The 26,071-nt window shown below is 43.1% G+C and overlaps 1 protein-coding gene across 8 annotated transcripts in view; it reads left to right on the top strand.

Moving 5' to 3' along the window:
- The window catches only part of ZNF185 (zinc finger protein 185 with LIM domain), a 46,139-nt gene that overhangs the window by 14,774 nt on the left and 5,294 nt on the right, over positions 1-26,071 (top strand). Inside the window, exons 3-28 of one of the 8 annotated variants that reach the window (XM_042876790.1) lie at positions 1,047-1,185; positions 1,755-1,814; positions 3,271-3,309; positions 3,952-4,026; positions 4,813-4,884; positions 5,556-5,636; positions 6,627-6,710; positions 7,786-7,824; positions 8,444-8,524; positions 9,580-9,654; positions 10,295-10,375; positions 10,810-10,878; positions 12,482-12,559; positions 14,115-14,159; positions 14,527-14,676; positions 15,401-15,484; positions 15,953-16,051; positions 17,551-17,649; positions 18,277-18,384; positions 18,999-19,094; positions 20,858-20,938; positions 21,159-21,260; positions 21,679-21,834; positions 23,104-23,220; positions 23,479-23,574; positions 24,791-24,892. In XM_042876790.1, coding sequence (XP_042732724.1) covers positions 1,047-1,185; positions 1,755-1,814; positions 3,271-3,309; positions 3,952-4,026; positions 4,813-4,884; positions 5,556-5,636; positions 6,627-6,710; positions 7,786-7,824; positions 8,444-8,524; positions 9,580-9,654; positions 10,295-10,375; positions 10,810-10,878; positions 12,482-12,559; positions 14,115-14,159; positions 14,527-14,676; positions 15,401-15,484; positions 15,953-16,051; positions 17,551-17,649; positions 18,277-18,384; positions 18,999-19,094; positions 20,858-20,938; positions 21,159-21,260; positions 21,679-21,834; positions 23,104-23,220; positions 23,479-23,574; positions 24,791-24,892 — 2,308 coding nt within the window. Of the gene's footprint in view, positions 1-1,046; positions 1,186-1,754; positions 1,815-3,270; positions 3,310-3,951; positions 4,027-4,812; positions 4,885-5,555; positions 5,637-6,626; positions 6,711-7,785; positions 7,825-8,443; positions 8,525-9,579; positions 9,655-10,294; positions 10,376-10,809; positions 10,879-12,481; positions 12,560-14,114; positions 14,160-14,526; positions 14,677-15,400; positions 15,485-15,952; positions 16,052-17,550; positions 17,650-18,276; positions 18,385-18,998; positions 19,095-20,857; positions 20,939-21,158; positions 21,261-21,675; positions 21,835-23,103; positions 23,221-23,478; positions 23,575-24,790; positions 24,893-26,071 lie in introns of all 8 variants that reach the window. The other 7 variants (XM_042876789.1, XM_042876794.1, XM_042876791.1 and 4 more) reach the window with 7 other exon arrangements.

The following is a 26,071-nucleotide window of genomic DNA, read 5'->3' as shown; positions in this document are numbered from 1 at the left end:
TGATTAAACAATTTACTGCATGTCAACTGACCAGTGATAACCATTTCTGTGCAGCCATTTAGCCTACCGTGAGCACAGGATCCTGAGACCTACCTGACCCTTCTTTGCTAGTAGCTAAACTAAATTATTTCATGTTTGTCTAAGGCTAAGAGTGTAGACAAGCAGTGTCCTTGTCTTGGCTGATACGAATTTAGTTGTAAAGCTGCAACAACTGTCTTTAAATACCTGAGATGCATTGGTCCAAGCTCTATGAGGAGAGCAGGCCTGATGTTTTCAACACTTAGCAGTCATTTCCAAAATGGCAAAGGATGAAAGATAATCAGAAATACACAGAAAAGGGATTTTCTTATCTGGTATCAATAATTTCCCTATAGAAAAACTGCTTTTCCTCAGAAGAAAGTGCTGGATGGGGAATTTCCCAGTTAAAATGCATTCCTTGTTGTTGTCATTACTGTTGTGTTTGTTTGTTGTTGTTGTTTTGGTTGTGCTTTTTTTTGTTTTGTTTTTTAATTTAATAAGAGGCATCCCTGCCATTCTCTGACAGGACACCAGAGAAAGCTGGATTTATGTGTTTTACGGCTTGTCCCCCAGCCATTGGCTCAGTTTCATGCTCCAGACTTATCATTCTCTCCCATAAACCAAAAAAAGCTCTTTGCTAGAGCTGATCTGATGGGAAATGCCAGAGGAAATGCACTGCCTTGTAAATATGTGATTAGACCACCCACTGAATGTCTTTGGTTTCCCTGGAAGAAAATAACTCATTAATGTTAAACAGTCCCCAGAAAGAAGGAGAAAAAAGCCGTAAGAGTCTCTTTAGAAGAGGTGACACATCAGTGGAGCTGGGGTAAATTGATCTGAATTTTGGATGACAGCTTGTTTTTATCTTTCATAGGAAGTAGCAAAAGACTCATAAAGTGTTTGCATCTCTGATAGGGGACCCATGCTCTCTGCTAAGGTTTGCCAGCAGCTCACCTGCTGACACTGAAGTTTTGCTCCTTCTCAACAGCCCTTCTCCTCTCTCCTTCCTTTCCCTCTGCCTCTCCTAGATCGTGTGATTACACCTACAGATGAAGACCGCAGGAGGATCATTAAGCAGATGAAGGTTCGCACCACCCTGAAGGGAGATAAGAGCTGGATTCACCACCAGAATTCAGACTCCGAGGATGAAAAGAAGAGCAGCCCGCTGTAAGTGCTGTCACTAAGGAATGCTTTCCTTCTCCCTTTCCTTCATCGGCATCCCTTGAGAGCTCTAGCTTATAGGAGAAATGCACATTAAACTGGCTTGTTGTGGGGTTCCTGTGATACCAGGAAATGGCACTGCCCAAGGAAGCAGTGCTCCTGTTTCATTTTGGCAGAGACTGGAGGAGAAGCACTGAGAAATGGGATTTGCTGGGAGCTGTGAATCCAACACCACATGCAGATTTGAGGTCTCAGGAGAACTCAAAGTTTCTGAGGCCAGATTTTGTTTCACCATCTCTGAAGTGACGAGCAAAAAGACAGACCTTGACAGGAGGGGGTTTTAAAGTGATGTAAAACAGTCAGGTCTGCATCTCCCCCTGCAGCTAATGGGACATGCATCCATCTTTGCACCAGGGATGGCAACAATCTGCACCAAGATCTCTTCAGTTAGAAGTAAAATCAAGCTCCATACAGCTTTCTCTTGGCAGCTCTCTCAGAAAGAACCATTGCCACATTTGACGAGGTAGTTCAGCAAGAACAGGAGTTCACTATGTGGTCGTTTCTTCTGTACTCAGGTCTGGGCGAACTGGTGGGGGATCCACAACCTCAGCACCTACTGCTCTTCAGACTGAGAGGTAATTTGGGGGACCCATCCCATTGCTTCCTTTTTATCTCATTGCATCAGTGCATGTTTTCACCTGTTCTTCTTACTCTAACCCCCTCACTTCTATAATTGTGTTGAAAAAATATAGTTCTTGAGAAGAGCCTACATTGTTCATTGTACATTGGTTGATGTCTCACCAACCATCACCTTGTACAGTGCATAGCTTAGGTCCTGCAAAGTCTAGATGGAGAGATGTGAGACTGGATGGATCAATAACTTCACTGCAGAGGATTGGATGCTTTCAAGGCCATGATCCCAAAGCTTAATGGTGCACATCTACTCCTGTTCTGGATCAACATCTGTATGCTATGAGCCTGAAGGTTCCTCAGAGCAAGAGAAGCTCTGTAATGAAACTGAATTTGCTTCAGGTATAGATCATGAGGATTTTAAGGAACGCAGGAGCTTATAGCACTGCCCTTTTGTTGTGCCAGAAGCTTTCAATTAAAGTTCAGTGCACAGGGAGCCACTAGGCAATGGGGCTGAGATGGGCTACAGACTGCTGGTGCCCGCTCTTAGGACACTGCAGAAAGAGGAGCTTGGGGCTATGTTTAGCATTCATCATCCTGTAGGTGCCCATCCAGAGAGCTCCAGAGCTAAGCTAAGCCTGCAGTGAGTTTGCATTTCTGTGTCTGAAGGCAATGGGATAAATTTGAGCTTGGCAGTCACTTTAAGCATGTGGTGATGTGCAGTGTAAGCTTGCCTTCCTGCTAAGCTCTGACCTTATTGCTGAACCTGCTTGGAGCGGGTTAGACCAGAGACCTGCTGAGCTACCTTACAGCTGCATTATCCTGAGGGCATGTGGACAGGCAGGAAAAGAAGGGGGGTTGCATTTGGGCAGGGATGGAAGGAGCCTGTTAATGCCCTATTTGATAGAACTAGGTCCTTGAGGCTCATCTTGGTCCCCACCTTGATCGCAGGTAGACTTTTTCAAGTCAGCTTGAATCAAGTTTTAGAAACACTTCTTTCTGTCCTGATGAAAGGGCCGAATCACTGCCTGTTGGTGGCCCTTTACTTGAGCTCCCCTGGAAGTATGCTCCACCCAGCTTCTGAGGACAGACAGACAGAGAAGTTAGTGTGAAGCTGATGTCTTTCCTGTGATAAAGCAGCTAGAATCTGTACTTTGTTTTTCTCCATCTGTGACATCAATTTGAGGACTTCATTTTGAGCCAGAAAACTGTCAGCATGAATAACTTTAATTGGCTAATTCTGAAATGTCATCCTTTAGCTCTTTTTCTTAGATCTTGCTCTGAAGGTTATTTATTTTTTTTAAAGAATCCTTCCAGGGTCAGTTTGGTATAGTAACAAAGTTATCACCCAAGGTCCATTTGGCTAGATTTTGGCTTGACAGCAATGAGGGCATTTCTCTTTTATACTGGTGCTGCTTTTCCAGATGTTTTTTAATTCACTGATGTCTGTTCTTTGCACAGATCTCCTGCCTCCAAGCCTCAATCCGGTTACCTCATCAGGTTGGTATACAGAGCGGCAAGAAGCACTTGGGTGGAGGAAGAGGAGAACTGTATCAGGAGCAGCAAACATGAAAAATACTATGATCTCTTGGTTTCTTCTGCCAGTTAGGAACACTGTAATGCTCAGATGAGTGTTCTGTGATAAAGAGATAGTCCTGGATGTTTTGTTAACAGATAATTTGATGGTGATGTTAACAGAAAATCAGATCTCTTCTGTATGGGATAATGATCACACATGGGAAGATGATCATGCTGCAAAAATTTTCTGTAATCTTTACCAGGATCAGAACATCACTACTGATGGGACTTGCGCACTTCAGCTTCCTCTGACGTGTAGCTTGTTGTATGCAAAGACCCTAATGCCCCAACCTAACCCTATCCTAACCAGGTTGGCAAGTCCTGTGGTGCACACACACTCAAGTTGTGTGAAAGCTGATGTTACTGTGTTGTGTGAGGCCATAGAGTAGGAAGATGGAACTTTTCTCAGGATTACTCTCCCAGGAAAGCATCTTACAATTTTTGGTATCATGAGCCGACAGAACATATAGATGCTATTAGGCCTAAGAATGGCTGCATGTCTCCTAATCTTAGCTCCAAACTCTGCCCTGAAAAACAATTTTAGTGTGTCTCTTTTCTCACCAGGGGAGTGTTCACAAAAACCATTGATAAGACTCCTTCCGTGCCAAATTCTCCATCTTCTAAGGCGGCACAGAAAAAGTATGTATATCTTCCAATTGTTAATGAAAATGAACTTCTAAATACTGTATATATTTTGAGTGATCCTTTCACTTTGGCTGATACTTGTGGGCTTCTGGTGAGCTTCTTTAAATCTATATATAATGCTGAAAGACAGGGCTTTTGATTTAGCAGCTCTACTCAGAACATGGAAAAAAGACACCAAACTCTGTATTTTCCTCACCAAAGCATAGAATAGCAGTTGACTGTGAAACTACTCATAGATTTGGTTTTAATTTGGCAAATAGGTTTTGAGTGGGGTATAAATCACAAGGAGGCCTTTCAAGGCTGTGACATTCATTTTGATGTTTTTAAGGTTGATTTTTTTTTTTTTTGAACCTGTTTCTTGAGAGGCTCTTATGTTTAAGTGTAGAAGGATCTAAGCATGATCTAATCTGGACAGATGTTTGTTGCATGTCAGATGAAACTTTTTGAATTTCCCTTTTCCCCCATTTTGTTTCAGCTGGGGAGAAGAATGATGCTGCAAAGTGTCTTTCCTCCTTCTCCCTTGCTAATCCTGGGGTAGAGTAGCATCATCTCACAGAAGAGTATACTCTTACTGGCTTTGACGACTCACTGGCCCTGGAAAATCAAAATAGACTTCAAATCCTAATCCAAGACCGTGGAAAGAATTCTGCCCCTAAATTCAGAGGGTGGATACTTAGGATCACTCTGTTTTTCTTCATCTTGTGGTGCATGGGGAGAGGGTGAAAGAGGATGAGAGCTCAGGAGAGTCATGTTAACCATTGTGATTTGTGCCGTCTGCAGCACTGCCGTGAAGGGACCCACTTCATGCCATTCTTCTGGCTACAGGATGACTACTGAGGATTACAAGAAATTGTGAGTGTGCAAAGAGGAGCAGTGCCTTTGTGCCCATGTACAGGTTCAGCAGCAAAGCCACCCACATGTAGGTGCTCAGTCAGGCATGGCTTCATCATCTGTGTGCTGTGTAGAGAGCAATGACTGGAAGCTCAAGCATTTTCCAGTGTTACCTCCAGGCCTGTGTAGGCTGTAAGGTGTTCCTTGACCTGGTAATGGCCTCTGCATGGAGCAAATTTTACCACTTGGTAGTAATTAAGGCAGAAAGTGAAGGATGCAACCTTGGGACTAGGTTTGCAGCATTGCTGGCTTTTATGAAACCAGAGGAAAGGAGGAGGCTCATGGCAGAACAGCACTCATGACATTTCATTCATAACATTTAACATCAGGGACTGTGGCTGTACCCTGAAAGGCAGCTGAGCATTTATCAACCTATAGTCTTAAAACCCTCTAGTCTTAAAACCCCTCCACTAATAAAACAAAATCCTATGAGCACGTGTTCCTAATCCAGCTGAAAAATACAAGTGTCCTCCCACTCATATGCAACATTTCCAGGGCCTGAACCTGTTTCCACATACCCTGCCCTTAGAGCACTGTTGTTTTGTTTTGTTTTGTTATGTTTTTTCTTGTGTTGCAACATTCTACACTGGCAGTCTCCTTACTCTGGCTCTCCTCTTCCTTTCCTATTTCAGAGCTCCCTATAATGTCAAACCAAAATCAGTGGACTTGGGTGAGGAGGATGTGCCTTTTAGTCCAGATGAACATAAAAAGAGGTATGCCTTCCAGGTAACCACCTCTTTCTTGCAAGGGGCAGAGACAAGTGAACTTACTTCAGATTAACTGTTCTTTAATGGGAGGGTCAGTTCAATGATGATTATAGCTAAGCCATTAGGGCTGATTGCAATAAAATAATAAGCAGATATTTCTACAGAGAGCACATCAATGCCCACAGGCGACTGCACTCTCAACAAAATATAATTAAAAGCTTGACGTGATTCAACCTGACAGCATACCCCAATTAATTTGGTAGCTGGAAATGGGTTGTGGAATCCATCAGCTCCGTGGTGCCTATGTGAAACGATAGGGATGCACAAATAGCCTGGAAGTAAAGGGAGGAGTCCTGCTCCTGCTGCCTACATGTGTGTCTTTGAGACCGGGCCACCTGGGGACTCGTATCTAAGTCCAGATCTGAAGGAGAGTCTTGTTCTCACACCAGGAGTAGGGTATGTTTTGTTCCTGTGGCAGATCTGTATTTGTTTTGTTTTGTTTCTCAAAATGCTTTTTCTCAGATAAAGACTTTTACAGTGAAACTTGGTAATGTGACCAGTGGTGATAAACCAATTAAAATCCTTTCATTTTGGACTTTCCCCTTTGATACATTTGGTGGAACTGGTGTTTTCATTAGCATGTGCAGTCTATGTAGCCTATCAGCCACAAAGCTGGTATCCCGTTTTTGTCCCTCAGCATGCAACATCAAAACAGACCAGATCTTGAGAAGGAGAAGGATTTTTTTTTGCCTGATGTGTTACATCCTTGAGAAAGTGCTATGGCCCAATGTGAAGAGAAACATTGATGCTAGAGAAAAAGTTTAGATACTGTTTCTTCTCTTCGCCCTGGCTGGGTTTTAGGAGATTTTCAGGGCCATGGGAGTTGTGCCAGGTGTGGGACAAGTCTCCACTGTGCTGTTCGTCTATTGCCTCTTAAGGCTGCACCCAGCAGCCCCTAAAAGCACGAGCAGAATGTGACTTTTCCTTCGCTTCCAGGACAGAGGCAGCCAACAGTGTCCTGAGGCGCACTGCCAGCAGGGAACGTGCTTATGTCCTCTCAGCAGCCAAGAAAAGCAGTGGGTGAGTTCTCCTCATGGAAATATGGGACAAGAGGCAGGGAAGAGGCTACTGGCAATGGTCTGATAAGGGTGGCAGTCTGATCTAAAGACTCACTGAAGATGTTGGTGATCTTCCAAATAAGCGGAGAAAACTTTGTTGCTCTCTTTCTAGAAATTGCAATGTTATTTGAAACTTTCTGCAGAACTGGGGAAATCTTCTAGGAATCTTGAGAAGACTCCCCTACTGATAAGAATAAAATTTCAGCAGGAGAAAAACTGTGATAGTCTCTACACATTTAAGACCCAGATTGTCAGTCACTTTCTAATACTGGTCTCTCTAGTTTCACTGCAGGAAGTACTTGCATGGTAGGGGGAGATTAGAGCAAATACAGCCCATGAGTAGAAACTGCATCCAAATTGGATCACCTTTTTGGTAGTTTGCCTTACTAATGTGTGGGTATGTAACAATAGCATGAATATGTCTGGGAGCTGCCGTTCAAGGCTCTGTTATCCTTCTCTTTCCTGGGAGGAAATAAACAGATTTCCAAGGCCTCTGATCTCTGAGGAACTGTGCTAGTGACTTTTTTTTTGCAGCTTGCTTTCACTGTAAATCCTCATCCTCCTGATCTAACTCAGTGTGATGGAACGAGGCACCAGGAGGTTGGTAGTGTGGGAGGAAGCAGGGAGGGGATGTGCCAGATGCATGTGACTGCGCTGAGAATGGGAGGAGTGCCTGGATAGGATTTATAAGGACACTGAGGGAGTTTGAACTGCCTGCTATTTTTTATGGTGCATCAAGTATTGTGTGGTGTGGAGGGAGACAGGCCTACATGGAGGGAGAAAAGCAGAATCAGGAAGGTGTAAAATCATGAAGACACTTTGGGGAAACTTACACACTTTATCTGTTACAGATTGTTGCTCTTCCTATTTTTATTTACTCTGTTCTGTAATTTGTGTATCCACTCACAATCAGCTCTGCCCAATTGGTGCTTAATGCTTTGCACCATATGGATCAGTGGCCACTTGGGAACTGCTCCTGCCTAAGGTGTGTCTTTTCCTCCAAACTTCTAACCGTTGCCTTTATGCTTCCTTTACAGAAGCCCAACACAAGAGTTCCCACCCTTGTTTGCCAAGAGGTAGGTCACTGACCCCTGCTCTAGCAATACTGCTGGGGCTGGGTGTTTGTGCTATGCCAGAGTTGCTGTTAAGTGCTGGGATGGGAGATGCCAATGTGTTTTAAAGCAGGGGAGGGACAGTTTCTGTAAAAAGAATGCTAAGGAATTTTGAGAGTTCACGTAGTTCTGAACTATGAAAATATATGATGATACTTTGGTTTGTGGGCAACCTGAAGTGAGGAGGGATTGTATTGATTCATTCTCTGCCTTTATTCTTCCAATCAGCAGTGCCAATATTCTTCAGGTGTTCAATTTCTGAAGCACTTGGTAGCATAAAGAAATGATATCTAGGCCATTTTCTGGAGCTTAAACATTTGCCTGATGATATTTGCAAGGTGACTGTGACACAAAAAATACCACTGATTTTGGCTTCAGGTCTTACTTCATTCAGTCATTTGAGATGCTCACCAATAGAAGCACAGAGCACAGAGGACAGGAAAAATATACCTCTGAGGGAAACAGAGAAAACATAGCTTAAGGGAAAGCTAAAGTAAACTGCCTGGATTAGCCAGCAGTGGAGAATGGGAAATTGTGATATATGTAATATTTTTCACTTTCATCTCCCCTTTCTGTCTGGAAGAATTGAGATAGAAGAAGAAGGACAGCAGAGGAGGAATCCAACTGTGTCTGATTCGTGCAAGTTTACAGTAGATGACAACAGGTATTGACCTCATTCTGAAGAAGTGTGGAGATTGTCTCTGATTTTGGGTACCATGACTTTCCATCTTTCCATTTAGCTGGAAGGTAGCAGGGATGGAGGTTTTTCAGAAGACTTCTCATGAAACCCTTGTTGCCTCTTTTTTGCAGAAAGAGAACAATTGAAAAGGAAAAATGAGTAGCATAAGCTATAGTGTGTCGCATGATATAAACTTGCCACCGAGCCCCTCTCCTGATCACACACCACAGCAGTTGGCCTTGTCTTCATGAGGTGCTCATATGCCACAGGAACAAGCCTGACAGCAGTTCTGGAGGGACAACACACAGAAGAGTCAGGACAGGTTTAGATAAGCTCACCTACCCATCAACAAGCCATCAGATAGTAATGATTTTCTTGTACTAGCAGACTTGGCTGTGTGAACTGACCCTATCACCTAGACATGAAGTACTCAATATCTCATTATTTCCAGTCCCCTGAGCCAGCTCTCTGCTTTTGTTGGACTTTAGATTTAATTGTTCTACCTTGATAGCAACAGATAGGTGTGACTTGGGAGGTTTGAGAATTTCATTATCTTTAAATTGATCTTTGCTTTCATAGTAAAAGTTAGCCTCATTTCAAGCTTCCAGCCCCTACCACAGGCTACTGTGAAGCTGTGGCAGACAGACTGAGGCAATCCTGCAGTGCTATGAGAAACCTGGGAATAAGCTGTCTTTGATGTAAAGAAGCAGCAGTGATATTCCTGGTCCACACTGGTCAGAAGCCACTGATGTGTGGGGCTGAGACCCATATGGAGGTGGAGATATTTGTCCTAAGAAGGAAAATATTCTTGTGTTTTCAAGCAGATTCATTTAATTTGGGATTAAGCTCTCTGTTCTTGCTATAAAGGGTGGCTTGAAGCCAGAGGCATTATTAGCTTCTCTGCCACTCTGGTCCTTAGTGTGCCCAGCAGGGAGTCCAATAGATGAGGCCTTTCAGCCTGTAGTGCTTTGTTTTAGCAACTAAAAGATATTCTGTTTTTAATGCTTTGTTACTTGTGGGGTTTGTTTTTCTTCTGTCAGTACCAATGGGCTAAAAAAGCCCACGGCTGGGCCTTCCTGGAATGCACCAAAGACAACAGCAGTGTCGCCCACCAGGTGAGTGTTACAGCACAGCCAAGATGCCTTGGGCATTTTTTGGTGCTGTATCAGCACATATGCAGCTTGGAATCAGCGACTTTTGTTGTCACACCTTTAGGAGGTGAAATGAAGCCAATTTATCAGCCTTGTACATGGAAGAGTTTTAAAACAGCTGTGTGAATCTACAAAGGTTTTCTGTCCAAGCTGTGTCTTGAAAGAATCTGACATTTTGATAAAAGTGCTCAAAACCTGACAAAAAGAACTACCAAAGTCTTTCTTGCTAAATGTGTGGTGGAATGATTTTCAGTTGCCTTCAACTTTGTTTGATTGAATTCAGAGCATAGGACTAAAAAAAAAAATTGAAATGTTTTTCCACAGTACTGTAAACTGCATTGGTCATTGACCTTGTTGGTATTTTTTTTCCCCTGTGTATCACTGGCAGACTGTAGATATTCATGGCAGTAGCTGGTATTTTTAATTTCAAAGTTGCTTCTGACAAGACTACTTCTAAAGTGAATGGACTGAAAGCAGTGATGTTTGTTTTAAATTCTGTTTATTTGCTGAAAGGAACACTTCTGCACAAGATAATTTTGGCCAGCTGCAAGGGGGAGCTGGTTTGTTCAGGAAAGGCAGCTGCTTTCCTTGTTTTCTCTTGCAGCACTGAAATAGGCAGTAAGAGCCAAACAACCACAACCTTAAGGGAAACTTCAGAGAAAATCTCCACATATGCTGAAATCAGGTAGGTCTGCTGTCTCAGAATCCTCCTAAAGCTCTACTAACGATAGCAAGAGGCTTGCTGCCCTGGAGAGATTGATCCTTCTTGGTGGTATTTCCCTAGATGCATGTGATTTGGACACAGTGCATTCATGAAACAATAAATCCTGTAGCATGGGAACTCTAAGAAAGCAGTGTGTTATGAAAGCATTAACAATCTGGGAGAAAAGCTTGAAATGAAATGTTGTGGGCCTCCCACAGCTCAAACATCACCTGGTTCTTTCTGATAAAAATGAGTCCAAAATTTACAGACCTTTCTATATCCTAAACTGATCATGCTTTTATTTCAATCCAGTTCCCACATTGTCCTTATCACCTTCCAACAAGCACTGTGCCATAGAGTTCCTGTGCCTCACATTCTGTTCCCACACCTAAGTGTTTTTGCTGTTTTGCTTGCAGAAATGGTGATAGCAGACAAACTCCTAATGGGAACTCCTCACTGGAAACTGTGCCACAGCATGGGGATGGGTAAGAAGTTCAGAAAGGCTGATCTACATTGCTAAACATAAGGCATAACCTGTTTTTTGCTTAGAAATGTTATATGCTTGCTAGTGGTCTCAAGCAGATGGGATCTCTCCAGTCATGGTCCTGGGCTGCTCTCCAAGAGCATCATCTGTTGGCTAGGCTGAAACATGTCAATTTTTTTCTGTTCCTGCTCCACCTCCCCCAAGGATTCTCTGCTATGGCTCAGTCCCTAAAGAATCTGCTTCACACATTTGTCACTGTTTCAGTTGTCCACCCCTGGGGAGTTCCTTCCACCTGCAAGGGATGCTTTTAATCTATGCCACTGGTGACTTCTAACACTGGTTCTGGTCCTCTGCACCTTGTAGAAAGTCTGCAGGGGTGACTGAGGAGTGGGAAAGTGCAAAAAGCTCTGTAAAATGGAGGAGGGTCTAAGAAAACTGGAAGGATACAAGTGGTGAATATGTCAAGGGACAGAGCTGTGATATAATGCAGCTGCACCTAAATCCACATATTAGGGCATTTAGTCTGATTATCATAATGGCAAAATGGATGAGAAGTCTGAGGGGACCTCTGAAGAGAAAGCAGTGACAGATGAATGCAGCCTAGCTATGGGTGGAAAGTATCTCATGCAGCAGCACAGCACAGACTGGCTGCTGCTGGCTGGCCTATGCTGAGGTGTACTTTGAGCAGAAGACAGCATCCTACATGGTGTCATTTATTTGCTCCATTTCCTTTGAGAATGAGATAGTTCCTTTCTGGGGAAGAGCAAGAGAGGTGTTTCTGAGATATATCCCATATTAGCAGGCCTCTTTTTGTTCCCAGTGTTGCCAAACTGAATTTGTGGCTGTGTGAAGATTGTTCTTTTTGTTCTGTAGACAGCTTGGATCTACCAAGTGAGTTTGTGCAGCATACACAGCTAATTGTAGTTCGCTTTCCATCCCTATCAGTGAAGATAAAGCTAGAAATCTTCCCAACTTTATATCTTGGTGAAAAAAAAGTCTAATGTGCTTGAGAAAAGGTAAAGTCTGGTAGAAATTGTCTTGATAGTTCAGCTGAGGCCCATGAATAAATCCTTGTATGTCATTGCACGGACAGCCTGATTACAATGCAGTCATTGTGCTTAGGGTCATTTGGGTCACATAGCTGCTCCTAATTGTGCATCAGTCTCCAAGAGAAATTAGAGGATTCCTCATTACTTAAGCCACCTAAAACTGGAGAGAAAACAATTGGCAGGGAGGGAAACGTACAGCTTGACAGGTCTGGGGAGTGAATGATGGCTGTAGTTGGGCACAACAAAGAAGTGCAGCTGGTGGACCTTGCAGGAAGACCTCTCTGGCCCAGGAGCAGAGAGCGTCTGTTATAGGACACTTTTGTCTGAGCAAAGGATTTATCAGTTCCTCACTCCAGAGAGCAGCACAACTCTCTAAGTAACCTGTGAGCTGCAGTCTGGTCCACAGCACATAAAAGGTTGGTTTTCCCTGTCCTGGTGTATTGGGCTAGCCCCATTTTGTACTTATCCAAACAAAAATGATAGCAGACTGTCCTATAGTCATACAATGTAAGTCGCTGGACATCTCTTACTGGCACTTCCTTTTTCTTTTTCTAGTGACAAACTTCTTAAGGAAAAGTCTGAGCCATTCTCGTGGGATAAGCCTAGAGCAACTGCGGTTGCCACAAATGGAAGGTAAAGTTAGTGTGAAATTCCTTTATTGGCTTCAGCATTGTGTAGATAATAATCTGCTCCGCTTCAGCTGTCTGGAAACTCTGAATGGATATTTACTGATGGAAAAGCACAATTCAATCTGTGCTTTGCAGAACTGCAGCAGTTTCTCTAAAATTTTATTTGAGAAGGGAGTTAAAAATGAGAACATTATTTTTTTGCAGACAATTGTTTGATATTGTTCCAGTTTTTGGTTTAGCTTCTATTATACAAGGAAAATACAACTTTTCTGGGTCATTTCTGCATTTTCTGGATTTATTCCCAAATGTAAACTGATTCAATTTTTTATTTTTGTATGATATAGAGAGCTTCACACTTAAGACAACTCTAGGCCTCCACCTATCTACTAGTTTTTACAACAAAATTCTCCTTAGAAATGATAAAAGATAGAAGCTCCCATTTCCTCTAGAAGCTCCCTCTAAAGTGTCTGGAAAAAGGTTCAGTAACTAGGAGAAGTTGTGACCTGGCTCTAAAGTGTTATGAGAACACCATAGAGATCCCATAAGTACAGGTGCAGCTGTTGTCTCCAAGTGCAGTCCATTGTCACTGCTCTGCTTGCCTTCTGTGTGCATGAGAATCACCTGCTCCCACCTTACTGGGAACCATCTTTGGCTGAATCCTGACCCTTCCTGTTGGCACCAGTATTTCTGGCATCCAAACTGGCTGATGCCCGGTGGAGCTCCTTTGCTGGGGCTCCACAGTGCTGCTGTACACACTGCATCCTGGACATGGAAGGCCTTCTCCTGCTCTGGGAAACACTGGTTTAATTTGATCCAGAAATCAGTGCAAGTATGAAGGTACTTCTCAGACATCCACTGAAGGTGACTGAAACAACCCAGTTCCTTCCTGTCCTATGGCAGTATAAGACAGTTTGTTTTACAACTTTTCTAGAGAGCCTGACCTCTACTGGAAGGGGAAAAGTATGAATTAGATTCTCAAATTAAAAAGGTTGGAAATGCAAAGAGCTGTGTTACTGTCCAGCCTGAGAAAGTGGAATTGAAGGGGGAAAGCCACTATCACCATTCAGAAGAGAAGTTCAGTAATCTGCTTCACCCATCTGCTTGATCACTGCCCACAGCCACGAAACAAGGAAACAGAAACACACGATTTAGGATCAGACACCTGTAGTTCTCTATTTTGTCAGCTCCCTTGAGGCAAGACAGAGGACATAAGGGCTGTTCCTTCCCTTCTGTGTGTGAAAATAGAAGTGCCTGTGTTGCAGCTGTGGCCTGCAGGACATCCCACTGATTTTGGAAGAGTCCTGGCTTGAATTTCTAGATGATTCTGTACCACTAACATCTGTCATGTTGACAATTTTCAGAGTTACTAACTGCTGCTTGCACAGTGAATTTCCCCAAAGTTTCTGGCCATTTTTCCTGTAAAAATACACTTAGAACTATCTCTGCCTTAGGGATTTTATTCTCTCTCTTTTTTAAGAAAAATAATAAGAAAATAATTGCAGATTGTTACCCAAATCAAAACAATGATGCTTTCTAAAGCTGTTTCCTCTCCTTTTCAGTTGTTCTGAACACACAGAAGCCAACAATGAATTTTACCAACCAAAGTAAGTCTAAAGAATACTAGCAGTGTAAAATGCACATATTTTTCTTGATTTTAAGTAGAAATGATCTTTTCCTGTTGTAATACTACCCTGAAAAATGTGTTCTAGGCACTTGTATGCACTTTAAAAAGGAAATGGACCTGATCCACCAGCTTATCTGTGATCTTTCAGCTTCTTTCCTTGCACTACCCTGAGATGACTGGATGGTCTCTGCCCTTTGGATCTGCTGCAAGAAAGTTAGGGAGCTAAGAAGGAAGTAGGAAGGAAATTGTTTGAGACTAGCAAATCTCCTGTTTGTTTTCACTGTTTTTACACTCCATTCTCCAGCTAAGCTTCAGTCTGTGACCCATGAATCTCCCTTTCTTACCAGGTCTGACTCTGGTTATAGGGACAGATCTGCAGATGCTGTAGACAAGCTGCACCAACAGTATGAGGCTTCTCCCTACACGGATGATGCAAAGCCTGAACCTGCAAGGTCAGAGCCTGATGCTGGAACTCACAGTGCTGCTGCTAGCAGCAGGTATGTTTCAGGGGAAGAATAAATAATGTGTTCACAGTAGAGTTGCAAGTAGAGTCCACATTGTGCAACAAAGCTAAGAGAGCCACTTTTCCTCATCAATGTTTTCCTACCAAATCAGCTAAGGAGCAGATATGGCAGCATTATCATTGCTTTTAACATTGATCTCAAAAACACTTGCTGCTGTTCACACTGGATACACTAAAATCTGCTTTCCTCTCTAATTCTTACAAAGGTTGGAACACCTTTCCTTTGATAAAAGGTTGAGAGAGCTTGGAATGTTTAGCTTGGAGAAGGATATGGGGAGACCTCATTATGAGCCTCCATGACACATGAGAAGAGGATCACAAGGCTTCCTGTAGGATGGTGTAAAATGCAAAACCTAGAGCTGCTGCTAGTAACATAGAAGGATCTTCCCCAATGATGTCTGTGTTGTGTTTGTCCCAGGTGCACGATCCTGTGACAGACCAGAAAATTGATGTATCCAGCAGGGTGTGTGTGGATTGAGGCTGAGTGACTGTATTAGTTCCACTTACAGCTTCTATTCTTCTTTATTAGAGACAGTGAAAGCATTTCAACCTGAAGGAAAAGCAGTTCTTGGAGAAAATTACTTTCTGTTTTCTGCTGTTGTATGAAGTGTGGTGTTATTTCATAGTGTGCCTCTTGAAGCACTTTAACTTTGGCAAGCCATCAAGCCGTTGATTTATTTATTTTTTTTATTTGACAGGTCTGTTTTGCAGTCTAATGTCCCTTCTCCTCCCACTGAGGGCGCCCCTACACACCTCGAGGACACAGAGTATTCCTTTAAAAGGTTAGAATGGGATAAATTTAGTGAGTGTTTGAATATTAGCGAGGATTAAGGGAAGAGAAGCATAGAAAGAGGCTTCTTTTTACAGCTCTTGTCCCAGTATTATAAGAATATAATAATAATAATAATAAAAATAAAGATTTTCCATCTTCTGATATATGAATCAAGTACTCCAGCTTTTTGCTCCTCTTGATGCATCCTTGGAGGAGTTTAGTCACAGCCTTATCATTTGCTGAGAATGGTGCACTGCTAAGTGATGCTGAAGTGGCAGCAAGGGAGCTGAGAGGCAGGTGAAATAGGAGGAGTATGCTGAAATGCAGCTAATTATGATCCCTAGAGACAGACCCTGGTGCAGGACAGTGAATGATACAGGTTGGCAGGAGCATTGCCTTGTGAGTAGATTGTACTCACTAGTGTGATTATTTATATGCCAGTTGTTAAAGAAATAATGGGCTTTTCTTTGCTTGCCAGATCTGTCCTGAACTATGAGGAGAAAAGCAGCACCCAAGAGAGCAGATTCATGAACCCCACAGTGCCAGCATACAGCAAGCCTGACTGGAACGAAGCGACGTAAGGACCTGGGGTGCTAAGCCCCTGTTTGCTAATGGTTTTTTTCACTGTTGGGAACCTTAGAGGTGCTGATTCCAAAAGAAATAAGAAGCACAAAAACAGCAGCATAACATGGGCTGTTTGTCCAAGAAATTACAAATTGTTCCTATATCTAATATCCATTGTAGTAATAAATGTCATACGTAGACTCAAATCACACAGCAAATGCATTCAACACTTCCCAAGTTCTTCCCAGCAGGATGTCTGCCATGTTCTGACCCACACCTAGTGTAAGATATGAGTATGCAGCACACATTTCTCCCTTGCTTTCTGCTCTGGGAAGCCCAGGGTGCAAAGCCTGATGTGAGCTAAGGTGGTTGGATGACCACCTTAGAGCAGGCTACAGTGGATTCCTGGGAGTCCATTTTCATGGACTGGTTCAGGTTTTGTGTCCTTTTGGGTTTGGTGCAAAGATAGTGAAGGTCTCAAAACTCATAGGAAAAAAATGAAGAACCATTATCATTGTCACTGTGACAGCATTGTATGTCATAAAACCCTAGTGCATCAGCCACAGCTCTCCTCTAGAGGGGTTCTTATCCCACTAAACAAGGAAATGGAAAATAAATTAGTCGAAAAGTGTTCTGCCAAAGTACTGGCAGTGAGGAAGAAGTCACTTGACTCCTTTTCAGGAGTCTGCCAAGGGGAAAAAGAGGTTTTTCTTGGCAGCAGTTCTTCAGACTACCTCTGTTGCCACTGGATAGAAAGAAGTTCTTCTGGAAATGCTTAATACTTTTATTTCACCCCTCTCAGATACTTCTGTTGAATGCTTGTTTCAGATGCCAGCTGTATGGATGGCTCAATTGCATTCTAAATTAGCAGCAGAACTAGGAGCACACCACATTTCTCCTCAGTCCAATACTCTCTTGGTGGTGTGACTGAGGTCAGGTTTCTCCAGTGGGTTCAACTCCTTTCTGAGGGACAGCAACAGCTATACTCCAAAGATTCCAATGCAAGCTCTCCATGGATCTTGAGAAAAGGAAGTTTGAGCTAGAAAGGCAAGGGGAGATAAAGATGTGTTGAGTGATATCATTAGGTACTCTAAATGAGTGGATCTGGCTACAGGAAAACTTTCAGAATATTGGACAGAAAGAAACATCTCAAATTCAGCCTCAGCTATTGTCAGCACATCAGATGTAATGCCTGCCCTGACATTCACAGCCTTGACGTGATACAGTCACCATAGATAATCTGATACCCCATAGGTCTACTTTCATGCTGAAGATCAGCATGTTTGTCTAGATGTAGCACAAATTGGACTGATATTTTAAAGAGCTAATTTCAGGCTATGAAAATGTTGCTGCTTGACCCATCTGTTGAATTCCAAGTAGTTAAGCTTGCTGAAGGCAGTGCTTCATTCATTGTACTTGTGACAGCTTAGCCTCCACCAAAGCCTTGTGATCTTTTTAAAGTAGATGTCTCTGTCTGACAGCCACAAATGGGGTTTCCTTTTCCTTTGTCAGGTCCTTCCAAGATTTCAAAGAGGGGAACACCCCTAGAAACAGGGAACATGAGAGCACACTGGTCTCACATGACCATAAACTAGAGGTGGTCCAAGGAGGGTAAGTGATTTCTGGAACTAACCTAAAGTGTCTGTTCACATCACAATTCTTTGTCTTACACTGTTCTCAGTGTAGCTGAGACCACAGAACTTCTCCTCTGCCTTGAACCCCGGAGTTGGGACTTTATAAAGTCCCATTACAGAAGGCAGTTCCACCCATGTTGTTGGGAAAAGCCAATGAATGTTGTGTGTAAGGCCCAAGAGTTATTCCTGCACTGACAGCATGTGTCATCAGTCCATGGACGTGACACCTTTGGTACTACAGTGGCAGGCAGTAGCTTTTGCTGCCCATAAATATCAGCAAGTACTATGCTGCAAAATCATGCATGAGGGTGTCAGGGTGTTAGAAGAATTTATCAGTCTGTCAAAAATTCTGACCCAAGTGCTTTCTCCTGTACCTAATGTTTTTCTTCTGTGACAGCCTGAGCTGAAAGGCCTCTAGCTGTGCTCCTGTTTGTTAGAATGGATTTGTATGCATGATTTCCACCAGATTTGACCTCAGGGCAGGGAATTGTGTTGGCCAAGTATCTCCTGCTCCATGCCTTATGCCTCCTGTCTAGAAAATGGATGTCTATCCACCTCAAGCCTGTTTCCTCTCTACTGTTTTAAGCACAGCTTTTTATTTTAGGTTTTCTGACTCAAACCACCGTGCTGAGAAGGGACAAGAACCTCCTGATGTCCACCCAGAGCCTGCCAGGTCAAACGAACATGCTGACCATGACCTGAGTATGGCAATGTAAGGAATTACTCACCATCCATCCCTCCTTTTCCTGTAGGGTTACACTTAGCTCCTTTTGTGTCTTCTCCCTCTTCCACATCTTGATAAAAATCTTATTTCGGACTCCCTTAGTGTTCCTGATGCATCTCTGCTGTGGTTTTATATGAAAACCTGGGAGAAAACATCCTGATTAACAGGAGGCATCACACACTGTCCAGCTGGACTGCCAGGACCTGCTACCTAGACCTGTAATTTAGAAGCAGAGACTTCTTTTGGAGTCACAGGCCAATGAACTATCTCTGTGGTAGTGCTGGGGCTCATTTCCAAACTTATCAAGGCAGTATCAGATCTCAGGCTGTACTCTGGTCACCTTGGCACCATTTTTCTTCCTATTTACCTGTGGCTCTGCAGGGCTGATAGGGGTGGCCTCAGTGTTTTCAACTTTCCTCATGCAAAACAGTACATAGATAAATGGCCAAAATGAAAGACTTTGTGGACTGATTACTTTTGTCTGTATTTTGTAAATATGAAATGTTAAGGCTCTTGGTAGAATTTCGCTCCCTCGTGTGTGTTTTTCAGTGAACAATTTATCTCCAAATCAACCTGTAAACCAGACTGCTCTTCTCCCCCAGGTCCATGTCATACTCCAAGGACAGCACAAGTGGTGGCGTAGACAATAATACAGGAGTATCATCTTATGTGCAGACTGAAGAATTTGCTTCGAGAAGGCAAGAGAAATGATAGATTTTATTTATTTTTCTGATGAAGAATGTGGAGAATTTATTTACTGCAGGTAGTTTTGGAGGAGGGATTGAGAATGCTGCATTTGAGGTCAAGAGTCACCAATCTGAACTTTCTTCATGAGTGCATGGAGATGCACAGTGAGTGGTGGGACAGCAGTGTGGAGGAGGAAGCTCAGGAAGGGCCGGTGGAGGAAAAAAAGGCAAGGAGAGAGCAATGATGCTGGTGTCTTTCTGTCCTGCTGGATCCTTCCAGCAAATGGAGCTACTGTGGGTGTTTCACAGATACTCCAAGTTGTAGTTCTTCATCAGGCAGGGAGGCAGAAGGGTCCCAGTCCTCACTGATGTGAGCACAAGTTAGACTGCTGCAGAAAAAAGAAAACTCTCAAGTGCTCCTCAACAAATTGGCCTGGGTGGAAAAAGCTCAGGTAATCCTTTCGTTGCTCCACACCTTCCCCAGTCTATAGACTTTCTACAGATAAGTCCTAAAGCTTACCAAGTCCTTGTGCTTCCAGGTGCATTGAGTTTGGATTGGACTCACCAAGAGAGCTGTTATGACTGCCCCTGAAAGACTTGGGAGTTACCTCCTTCTTTCTGTTGACCACTGCTGTTTTCATTAAACGTTTAGTTTCAAGCAAGTACAGGACATTTTGTCAAGGGGCTGTCCATATTACTGCACTGTCACCTTGACCCATCATACCTTTCTCTGTACTTCCTTAGCCTACAGCAAAAGCAAAGTAGTGTGACTTAGATGAACTCTCTCACTTATGGGTTAAGTGAAAGCAAACTGCTTTGCATTTGCCACAAGCTGGGACTGTGCATGCTGACAGTCTCAGTAAATGGATTTTTATTCTGAGGTTCTGGACAAAGTCTTAAGGTACTTAAACAGAACGTCCCAACCTGAGTGGGAATCTAAAATTCAGTGAGCATCTTTTGCTGGAAGTAAGGATTAAGATATCTACCTTTGTTATAAAATGATCAAATTAAATTGAGTTTGCTTTCACTTGGGTAACTGAAAGATTTGTTCTTTTCCTTTTTGGCTTATTCATTTGGTGAAATTGCAGGGATTGAATTAATGCTGGTGAAGGGAAGCCCTCGACTAATAGCAAACACAGGACAAAGGCTGTCTCCTCTTTCATTAGCTGTAATGTTTCAAGATAGGATCTTTGAAAGCAAATTAAGAATTAATTTTAGTCTAATTAACTGCAGTTTTGATGCAGGAATCTGTGCTAGTTTGGGAACTTTCTGCAGTGTATCAATATTCCTAGAGGGGTTAGCATGCCTAAATATACAAAAGTAGTAAAAAAAAGTGAACAAACATCTCCCTAGATCAGTGTAGATGTGCAAATCCAGGGTTGTTCTGCAATGGATGCAGGAAAGATATTGTATATGCTTCTGATTGTATCCCAATGAGACAGCTCATGCTTCTAGCAGTCTGAAATTCAGCACATGTGTACTGGATAAGCCATAATGCTCATGGGTATATGAATGAACTGTCACATTTGGAAACTCTAAACAGATAACTGACGTTCATCACAAACTACATTTTTCTTTCAGCCTTATTTCTGAAGAAATGTGTATTTTCCCTCCTTTTCTTTCCATTCTAACTTTGAATTATTTGGCATCTTTCCATGCAGTAACCGTATACTTTTCTAGAGGGAGGAGATTCACCAGAGGTTGCATCTACATCCTACAATAATTATGTGCTCAGTGGCACTTTTGCAAACTATAGTGGTCTTCTGTCTTGGCAGGTCCAGCTCCCTTCCTAGAGAAAGCAGCACCACTGCTTCAGAGACCCAAAGTGGAAGCGAATCCAACACATGCTGGGAAAGGTATGCAGCTAGGAAATCAAGCCTGTCTTCACTGCTGCCTTGCACATGTTATGTTCTTCTAACTCCTTGTTTGAAGGCATAACAAATGCTTATTTTTGGCTAGTGAAAATGGAGGGAGCAGAATTTGGAAACCAATGTAATCTAATATTGTTTATTCACAGTGGACAGGTACAGGCTCAAGCGTTTAAACTGCTGACAGGCTTTTTTCCTCCCTGAGCAGGACCATTCCTGGTTATGAAGAACAACCCCCTCCCACCACGGATAGTCATCATGAGAGCCCAGGAGCCTGGAGACACAATGAGCCTAGCCCAATGGCAGCCAGGTACAGTGGGACAATCTCCTTGGGAGCCCATCAACCACTTTCAAATTCTCATCGTTTTCCATTTCCATCACAAATGATACAGCCCTGGCTGAAGTTCCCAAACCATGTAAATTCCTCCTCCTGTGTACACTAACCTGATGATACAGATGAAGGGAATATTAAGTCTGGGATTTCACCCAAATATGTTTGTTAAGTTTTAATTTTGGGTATCAATTTAGCTTAGAGCACTGCTGAACCTTGCAGCCATTCATGGTAGGCATAGCTCATTTAGAGAGGGGAAATAGTACAGTGCTTTGTCATTCTCCTAACCTTAAGAGCCTTTCCTTATGGTCAGCAGAGAGGCGTTTGAGTACTTGTGAGCTGGTTATAGCAAATAACCATTGGCTTTATGGTCAAATTGGCCTTAATTCTTTAGCAGGTCTAACTTCAGCTCAAAAGAGAGTGCTCTCGGTGCATATGAGACTCAGCATCCCATGCCACTGTACATGGGCTGCCAGCCTTTCAACACCAACCTGTCAGCACCCAGCCATAGGATACCATCCTACGTAGACAGCCAAGGATTCAGCACCAGAAGGTAAGGATTCCGGGCAGGGATGTGGAGACAGTGAAAGCTGCTGGCACAGAAATATTTGACAGGAACTCTGATTCAGAATGTATGATTATTGCATCAAGAAGTGAGAACAAGATATTGTTCTCAGAGAGACCAACAGTATGGCCACATCCCACAGCATATGCAACAAAGCTCTTTTTCAGACCTGATGGGCTGGAGATAAGACCTGGGCTAGTAAGTGCTCTGGAACACTCTTGGCAGGTTGTGTTCAGACTGCCTACATAGTGCCTGGACACCTGGCAGATGTTTAGAGACCACATCTGTTTTTCCTCTGTAACTGTAAAGACTCCAGAATGATCTGGTTTTGATTTCTCATGATGCTCAATGACACAAGTGCATGCCAAGCTGTATGCTTTAGAACTGTCATATAAATTGGCGTGATCTGAATGTGAAATGGCCTTTCACCTTCCATCATTCTTCAGAGAGTTGGTGTAAGAAAGGTCCTTTGCATTTGGAGGGCATTTGTGGACCAGGACTAGAACAACTGGGACAGACAGACCTTTGTTGCACTTCATAGCCTGTCATCACCCCCTGGCAGTTTGTGATGCTAACATGTCTTTCTGCAGTGTAGTGAACTCTCCCTTCCTTCCTGCCCTGGGTTTATATCACAGACTGTGTGTCTTGCCCAGAGCAGGATTTTTCTCATGATAAGCTTAGCTTGGCTCTCTTTCTGTCTTTAATGCAGCGTTGATTTTTCAGTGTTTTTCAGTATTGTTTAAGCTATACAGTTGCCTGAAGCTTTAATCAGGATCAGAGTGCTAATACACAGTATAAACATAATCTATACCCCAGAGCACTTGTAGGAAAAGAATGACCATAAGTGATAAGCTCATTTTTGCCACTGAAAGAGCCCAAGCTTTGCCTGCAGTTTAAAGCCATTCTGATAATAAGTTCTGTCTTGGAGAAATGAAAATGTGCAAGTCTGATAGCCAGATGGGCCAGCTGGTCAGCAGTTCACATTTGCAGATGGTGGTTTTGGAGAGCATTAGGAGAAGAAAGAATATTCACAATACATCCATTTATGAACTGCTTCAGCTTTATTCTCTATCATTAGATTTGGAGTCAGTTTTTCTAGCCTCAGAGCTTTGTATGCATGCTGCAGCTGTAAAACCAGCATGGGTGAAGCAGGCAGAGCAAAGGGAGAAACTGCTGAGACAAAATATTAGTTAGTTAGTGTGGGGATTCCAGTGGTTCCTGGTATAATGTAATCAGAGCCTTGTGCTTCCTTGCCAGACCTATCTTGGATTATGAAGGGAGAGTTTATGATGGGAGAAGCAGCCCTAGGAGCAGCAGATATGACAGTGGTAGTGCCAGGGGGCACTGTGAATTTAACCTTATAACTACTATAAGGTAAGGAGTCAAAGGGTGGGATATAGACTAAAGAACATTCCACTGCTAGATTTATTCACTATCTGGAACATCCTGACCCATTTCTTCTTAATTCCCTGGGTCTAAGCACTCTCAGTGAGTTGCTGTTTGCATGGATGGCTGTGATGTATGAGTAATTTCATTGCTGAGCAGAGACATTCAGCCAGGATTCTTGCCACTTGTAAGAATCACTCCTGTGCTCAAGTTCATTGCTTGAGATTGTATCACTTCCTTTCGTAGCCACCACTCCCTTCCCAGAGATACCACCATGTCCATTTCCCCGAGAAGCCACAGGGTGCCATTCTACATGGACAGCTTAAACTGTAACAGCACCAGGTAAATGGGTAGTTTTGATGGTTATGATGGAACCTCCATGAAACTGCTGTGGAACAGGAGCTAGGAACTAAAGCCAAAGCTGAAAGAGAGAAGAATTGTTTCCAGGGAGTAAATATGTCACAGAATCTTCCCTTAAACAGTTTCTAGCCAAAAGCCACCTAGCACAGGGTCTATGTTATATACTTATCTGGTCTCTATAAGGGTTCTAGGACAGAATGAAAGGAGATTGAATGGCTGGTTCCTGGCTACACTCCCTTGGCCAGAAATCAGCCCTGGTAGAGGTGACAAAAAAAAAAAAAAAAAAAAAAAGAGAAATGTTGAGAAAGAAGAAAAGTACCTCCAGAAAGCCAGTGATTAAACGACTGAATTGGTCACAGAACAAGGCTGTTGGAATACTGGAATACCAGTGGAATACTGGTACTCTGAGCTGTCAGTAGTCCTTCATGGCAGTGACAGTCCATCTGTGTGCAGCCTGACACTACGTGGAGGCACCAGTGTAGGTCTCAGCGTTGGATCTATGAAGGGAAAGTGTGTTCTGGGTGTAAGCAGGAGGCATGAGATCCTTTAGCTCAGGTCTGCTCTAGGCAAGACCAGCTTTATCCCTTGAAGGCAGAATTAACAGCTCTCATTGCTGAGTGGGTAGGCAGAGCTGTTTTCTGATGATGCTCTAGTAGCCATTGATTTGCCATCTTTTCTCTGCTACAGCTTTGGAAGTGATTAAACTGGGAACTTGTTAAATTGGACCTTGGCCAATGTGCTCCCTTCTCCTCTCCTGCAATATGCCAAATGCAGTTTCATTCTACAGTTGCTTCCATTCAGGCTACCTTCTCTAATATGCCCCTGCTCCTCCTCTCCTGCAACATGCTGTATGCAGTCTTATTCTATAATTGCTTCCATTCAGGCTGCGTTCTGGTCTGTGCTCATCCAAAGATCATTTGGTCTTTTCTCCCATGGCCCCATAAGTGAGACTTCTCCAAATCACTTCTGCCAATATATTGCTGCCATTTACTGCTGATATGTGGCAGGGTATACAAAGAGGAAGGATCCTCTTTGATCTACAGTAAAGATAAATGAATCTGGGTGGTTAAGAGATTTAACATTGCACCTTCCCAAATTACCTCCCTAACAGCAGCGGTAGGTCTTTTCTTGGCTGCCAGCTTGGATCATGTTATGGCTTGTGTTTCCAGTGCCCACAGACTTTTCTCTCTCTTGCCAGGCTTCTTTCGAGTTCAACTGAGAGGATCTGCACTCCAATTGCCACCTTACCATACAACAGCCCAGCAGCCTCTGGCTACCAGCCTGATTCCAGCACTGCCGGGTAAAGAGCAATGGGTGGTCATGATCCTTCAGTAACGCAGTTCTTACATGCAGCCATCCTGTTTGGTGAACATAGGCCAAGCTGCTGTTTGTCCTTTGGGCCATGGGACATTTCTCAGCCTCTTCTAGTGAGGAATACAGACACTAGTGGCCAAATCCACCCAAAAGAAAAAGAGGAGCTGCGTGTATTTCTCCGGGCAGCCTTTTTTGGACACTAGAATGTAGCTCCTAGTATTAGTTGTACCTTTGGCAAAATCATGAGTCCTCTGAAACACAGTGTAGCTGGAGGGACGTGATAGAGCTCCTCATGCCATGTACTCACTAAGAAGTAGAGGAAGACTCTTTGCCTTGTCAATAATGAGCCAAATGTATCAGATCCTATTGAGCCTTGAACAGGATCTGTCTTCTTTTACAGAAGATAGATCAGTACCCTGGGGTTTGTAGTTTCTACGTGCTCCATCTCATAGATGGAAACTACTGCACAGTTCAACTCCGTTTAGGGAGAGGGTTTCAAAATAGTGACAAAGCATTGGCTTTGATAGGCAACATTTGGGTCCTCCTGGCCTTGCCACAGCCTGCTTATCACAACGCCTGTCTAAGTAGCGGAAACGCGTATACACACGGAACATGTCCGAGTGCAAAAAAAAGAAAAGCTGTAAAGCTTTTCTTTCTGTATCTGTGACACGGTTTAGTTTTCTCATATAAGAAGAGAGGATTAATCATAGCTTAAAGGCAGCGATGAAAATGAACCATGGAGAAATAGCATGATTAGTTCATTTCATGGCTCTGGGAAGAGAGCCGATGGGCACGGTGTCTCCCCTCAAACTGTGACAGAGCTCTAGACAGACAGACAGATGGGGGCATGTCATTTTGAAATCAGAATTTTAAAGAGGGAGGGATATGCAAGAAAGGTCAGCTCTATAAGAAAAAACATCCCACAGACCGGTAGCAATTTATAATGTATGAGTGAGCCAGAGATATTCTTGTGACAGGAATATGACGGTCAGTGTAGGTATTGCTGTGCCAGTAGGGTTTTAATGTTAAAGGACAGAACCACAGACTGTCTAAATACTTATTGTGTGCATAATCCTGACACAATTTGAAAGGGACTTATCCCTGCAAAACAGGGGATAACTGGATGAAAGTGTTATATTACCCATCCCTTTCTTTCTAATTAAAT

This window comes from Lagopus leucura, unplaced genomic scaffold (assembly GCF_019238085.1).
Source record: "Lagopus leucura isolate 7727_CA_CO unplaced genomic scaffold, USGS_WTPT01 Super-Scaffold_100016, whole genome shotgun sequence".
In the NCBI taxonomy this organism is placed as follows: domain Eukaryota; kingdom Metazoa; phylum Chordata; class Aves; order Galliformes; family Phasianidae; genus Lagopus; species Lagopus leucura.
Note: the sequence above shows the minus strand (reverse complement) of the source record. Positions and strands in the feature narration are given on the sequence as shown.